At 35.9% G+C, this 4,896-nt stretch overlaps 1 protein-coding gene across 1 annotated transcript in view; it reads left to right on the forward strand.

Moving 5' to 3' along the window:
• The first annotated feature begins 699 nt into the window (after positions 1-699).
• TNFRSF11B (TNF receptor superfamily member 11b) overlaps positions 700-4,896 on the forward strand; it is a 14,489-nt gene continuing 10,292 nt past the window's right edge. Inside the window, exon 1 of the mRNA XM_072410706.1 lies at positions 700-787. Within this exon, the coding sequence (XP_072266807.1) occupies positions 755-787 (33 nt within the window). The 5' untranslated portion in view covers positions 700-754. The remainder of the gene's footprint in view (positions 788-4,896) is intronic.

A 4,896-nucleotide genomic window follows, 5' to 3' on the forward strand; every position in this document is an offset into this window, starting at 1 on the left:
GGATGATAAGACAAATTCAGTAGCATACATTGGTTACATTTCATTGTTTTTAGTGGAAGCATATATAAGTCCATCTCCAGGCTGGCGTTGGGTTGAGGGACCCTCAACTGATGGGAAGAATGTTCCTCTAACGGTAACTCAATATTGCTCATATGTCAAGCCATCATTGGAGGACTCATGGTTTAAAAGATCTGCTACATACAGGTAAATTTGGGGATATTCTTCAGTAATACACCTGTGTCAAGGGGTAATCACACCATGGGGTATACGGTCATCATTTAAAGCAATGGGGGGTTAGCCGTATTGTTGAGAAACAAAGGCCTTTATATTCCTAGTGGCCAATCAAAAACCTTCTAGTCATTGTGATTTACAAAGCAATTTACAAATCCCTTTTCACACCCATTTAATCTGAATGAAATGCAAAAAGAAAAATGTGAAGTATGCTGTTCTAACAACTGAAGAATGTAGGGATATATATGTTCCCACTTCTATAATTACCTCATCCCAGAGAGTGGGACTTTCCAGTTAAAATATGGTATCGGAACCTTGACCTATCACCTCTGTGATCTCCACCGCTTATAATAAAAATGTTTGTTTTCCATCAAAAGAAAAAAAAATGTGTCACCATGACGTGAGTTCCTGCTCAGAGACTGGGGTCTGTATATAAATGCTATAAAACCTGGAGGAGGGCCTAGACGAAGGCAGAGGAGGCTTGTGCTCCTAGCTCCTGAGGTTTGCACAGTCACAGACCACAATGTACAAGATCATTAGCTGCACGCTTGTGGTGGTGAGTACACAGTCACTGCTACACTCCCTGTGGCTGGCTAACTTTGCCTGACTGCTGCTACAGTACAAGGCTGTATCTTTGCCTGTTAGGGCTACAGAGCTGACTTTAATTTCACAGCATTTAACATCACAAACCAGTTTTTCAATAAACGAAGCAGTTGGAAGAGGTTAAAATGCTTAGCAGAATGAGATTAAAATTCCTTATAACATTAACCCTTATGCATGCTGCTAGAGAAACATCTGTAGGTAGGTTTTGTATTATAATAATTGGGTGGTGTAATAGCAAATGCAACTATGCAATGCGGTAAAGCCAGGAGACTTAAATTAATATCTTTTTTTGGAAATTTAAAGGTACTTTGTTTTCAGCCTCGAACTCTGTAAATTAAAGTAATGTGTGATATAAAATAGGAAGGACAGGTAATGAGATATTGTACAGTAAATAGAGGCATCTTGGTGAAGTGTGTGCCTTGATCATATGCATAAATTTATTTATTTGTCTTGTGTTTTCTATGTATCTATATGAGCTATTTACCTGTTTAAATATATATGCTTATATATTAAATTTTACCTTATATATACCTATACTTCAACATATGTTATCTTGTGTAATTTCTTTCTTTCTTTCTTTCTTTCTTTCTTTCTTTCTTTCTTTCTTTCTTTCTTTCTTTCATTCATAACTGTTACTCTGTAGCTCTACCTATCCATTGATACTTCTATTTGTCTATATATGTTTCTGTTTCGGTCTAACATTACTAGTTCTTTCTGAAAAATATTCTATTATCTTATGTTGCTATAAAGATCTATTTAATAATATATAACACCTGCATATTTAATTTTAACTTATATATACTTATACTTCAACATATATTATCTTGTGTAATTTCTTTCTTTATTTCTTCCTTTCTTTCCCTATAACCATTACCCTGTAACTCAACCTATCCATTGATACTTCTATTTGTCTATATATGTTTCTGTTTCAGTCTAAAAAATATTATCTTATGTTATAAGCTTATGCTGCTATTCAGATATATTTAATAATATATTACTATATCATCAGTTGCATTATCTATGTCTGTTTATCCATCCATCTATTTCTATAGTATCAATTATATGAGACTGCCTTAGTTGATGGATGCTTTTTTTTGGTTATTGAGTTAATTGTGAGTAATCAATGGAAGAGATAATATGATTGGTTTGCCTATGATGTAACACAGACAGTTATCTCTCCACCAGCTTTGTATGCTTCATTATGGTCATACTAATTTTCAGGAAAAGTGTTCTGGTCCCTATTTCCATGACATTACCTGCTAGAAAAACTGTCCCCTGGGATATTATTACTGTGACAGCAGCATCTGTTCTTCATTATCTCCCATATGCATGGCTGTAGTTTGTGCAAAGTGACAATATCCTGTTATAAATGTTCAGTAATGCTTTCATTTCTGTTTTTTGTTGTCTCTGACATTCCATTTGACAGCTTAGTCTGTCTCTAAAAGCTTCCTTAAGGATCTGGCTTACCATTTCTATTTGGTGGTTCAGAGCTTTTAGATGCCATCACTTTTTAGTTATTTCCCAGTGGAATTATGAGAAACTGCAGAATTAGTATAGCAGTGTAACATTCCTTATAAAACACACCCCTTTCTCGGAATTATTTTGCAACTTTACCGGCTTCTTCCAAACACATGACATTTTTGGTCTCACCTTTCTGAAACATTTTTTATCATTTTTTTAGTTACTACTTCCTAAGTTAAAGAGAGCATTGCAATGCACTTCAGACATGGGCATGATTTATTAAAGCTCTCCAAGGCTGGAGAGGATACACTTTCATTAGTGAAGCTGGGTGATCCAGCAAACCTGTAAAAGATTTCCCTAAAGCCATTTGCTATTTGTTAACATTTGTCTTCAATCTTGGACCAGATCCATTCCAGGTTTGCTGGATCACCCAGCTTCACTGATGAAAATGTATACTCTCCAGCCTTGGAGAGCAGGTAATAAATCAGGCCCATTGTGAGTGTTTCTTAGCAAAGGGCCACCCTACTTGACCCAAACAGTACCCCTCCCCCCCCCTTTTCCCCCAATATACTAATGCTCATGATGTATATGGAGGGTAATTCATGCATTGGTGGTTTGCATGTTTTGTTGTGTTATCGTTTGTTTTTTAATTTTTATATTAAAGAATTTTCAATGTTACTGGTATTGTTGAATTTTACAACTGTTAGTTACTCAGCAACATAGACATATGTGTGTATCTATATACTGCCTTTAAAGTCCCTCACCTTTTTGTTTTATTATTTGTAACATAGGACTTGCTAAAAAGCTGCTAAGCTTTAAAATAATAGAGTGCAACACATTTTGTGTAAACTGTGTCATTGTTTAGTAGGTATATTGTTGTACCCTTCATTCTTGTCTGTTAATGGAATGTAAATCTCTCTTCCATTTAGTTATACTCTTGAATGGTGCTTGGTTTCTTCAGTACCCAGTAACATGTTATACTCAAATATTGATCTGAGTAAAAAATGAGCCAGAACTGAGCCAGGGCCCCTGGGATTGACTCCCGTAGCCATGGCGATCCACCCCTGACTTGGATAATTTCCCACAGTACACCTGAAGATCTTCCATGGCACACTTGTGTTCTGCGGCACAGTGGTTGAAAATTACTGCTCTAGAGCAGCCTTTCTTTAACTTTTGAACATGGGGGAACTCTTGAAATAACTTTCAGGTATTTAGGGAACCCCTCCTATAATTATTATATCCACAGCTCCCAGTATATTAGCATGAAGAATGCCTCTTACATTGCTGTCAGTTGAAATGATGTTACTTTTACAGATAGCCAAAAAGATCATTGGTGTCACCTAAACTGGCCTGAGAGTTGCAAATTGTTCAAGGAACTCCTAGCAACCTCTGGAGGAATCCTAGGGTTCCACAGCACACCGGGTTGAGAAACACTGCTCTAGAGTTTGCTAGGGGTTCCTCAAATTGTGTCTGATTAACCTCCCATTTGATGATGCCTGCCTAGTTCTGGGGCCAACACCACCTAATAGAGCCAGTTGCAGGGTTCTAATGACGTTTTTAGTAGTTGAAAAAGCAGGTATTCGTTCCATCAATTTAAGAAGCTTGTTTCCAAATGGCTCCCAATTATTTGGTTTAAGCAAAGGTGCCCAAAACCAGAAAACTATTTTACAGGTTCTTCAGAAGTAAATGATTGAGAAAGGCTGATAAAGGGGGTTGGTGATGCCATTTAGCAAGAATAATATCATTTTACTCTAAATAGACAATGTCTTAAATTTCACAAAAAGACCAAGACATTGCTAAAGTATTTCTGCTAATATCTTCTTGATACATTGAACCCTCCCCTCATATTGTGTATATAAAATGTTGCAGAACTTTAGCAGTAACCACAAATGTTTTAAACAAATGTAAAATCTTTTAATTCTGAAAAAAAGTTTCTTTTTTGGCATAGCTAACTATCAGTTCAGTGGAACACAATTTAACATCTAAAGGGCTTATTCCTTCAACTGATCTTTTAATTTATAGGGGGAGAACCTCAAGAACCTCTCCATTATATTAAACATGTATAAAAAAAAATCAGCAGAGATAGTCGACACAGCACATGTGCAAAGCTGGAAACATTTCTGAATAACATTTGGAGGGTTATAAAACTATATTTCACATGACAACTTTTTTTTTTAATTCTGTGGCAGCTAGAATAGAACAACAGGTTAGCCAGAAAAAAAATTCAAAGTGATAAGAATATTCATCTAGTATCTAGTTTCTGCACTGGTGTAGGTATTTTTCACTTAAGAAACTCATGCATGAAAACAGGGGAAAGGTAAATCAACACAAAAATTAACCTATAGAAATCAGGTTTCGACTTTTACAGAATACATGAACAAAAATTCTGAATGGGCCCTATGGGAAAAAACAACACTGCTGTGTTCTTTATCGTTTCTCTGGTTCTTGATGATCAACCTCATTGCTGTAAACATTAGTAGATAATAATATGGTCCTCTCCTGCTCCTGTGTCACTGTCTGTATCTGTCTGTCATTTGCAACCCCTATTTAATATACAGTGCTGCATAATATGTTGGCACTATATAAATACTGTTTAATATT

This window comes from Pyxicephalus adspersus, chromosome 5, assembly GCF_032062135.1.
Source record: "Pyxicephalus adspersus chromosome 5, UCB_Pads_2.0, whole genome shotgun sequence".
In the NCBI taxonomy this organism is placed as follows: Eukaryota; Metazoa; Chordata; class Amphibia; order Anura; family Pyxicephalidae; genus Pyxicephalus; species Pyxicephalus adspersus.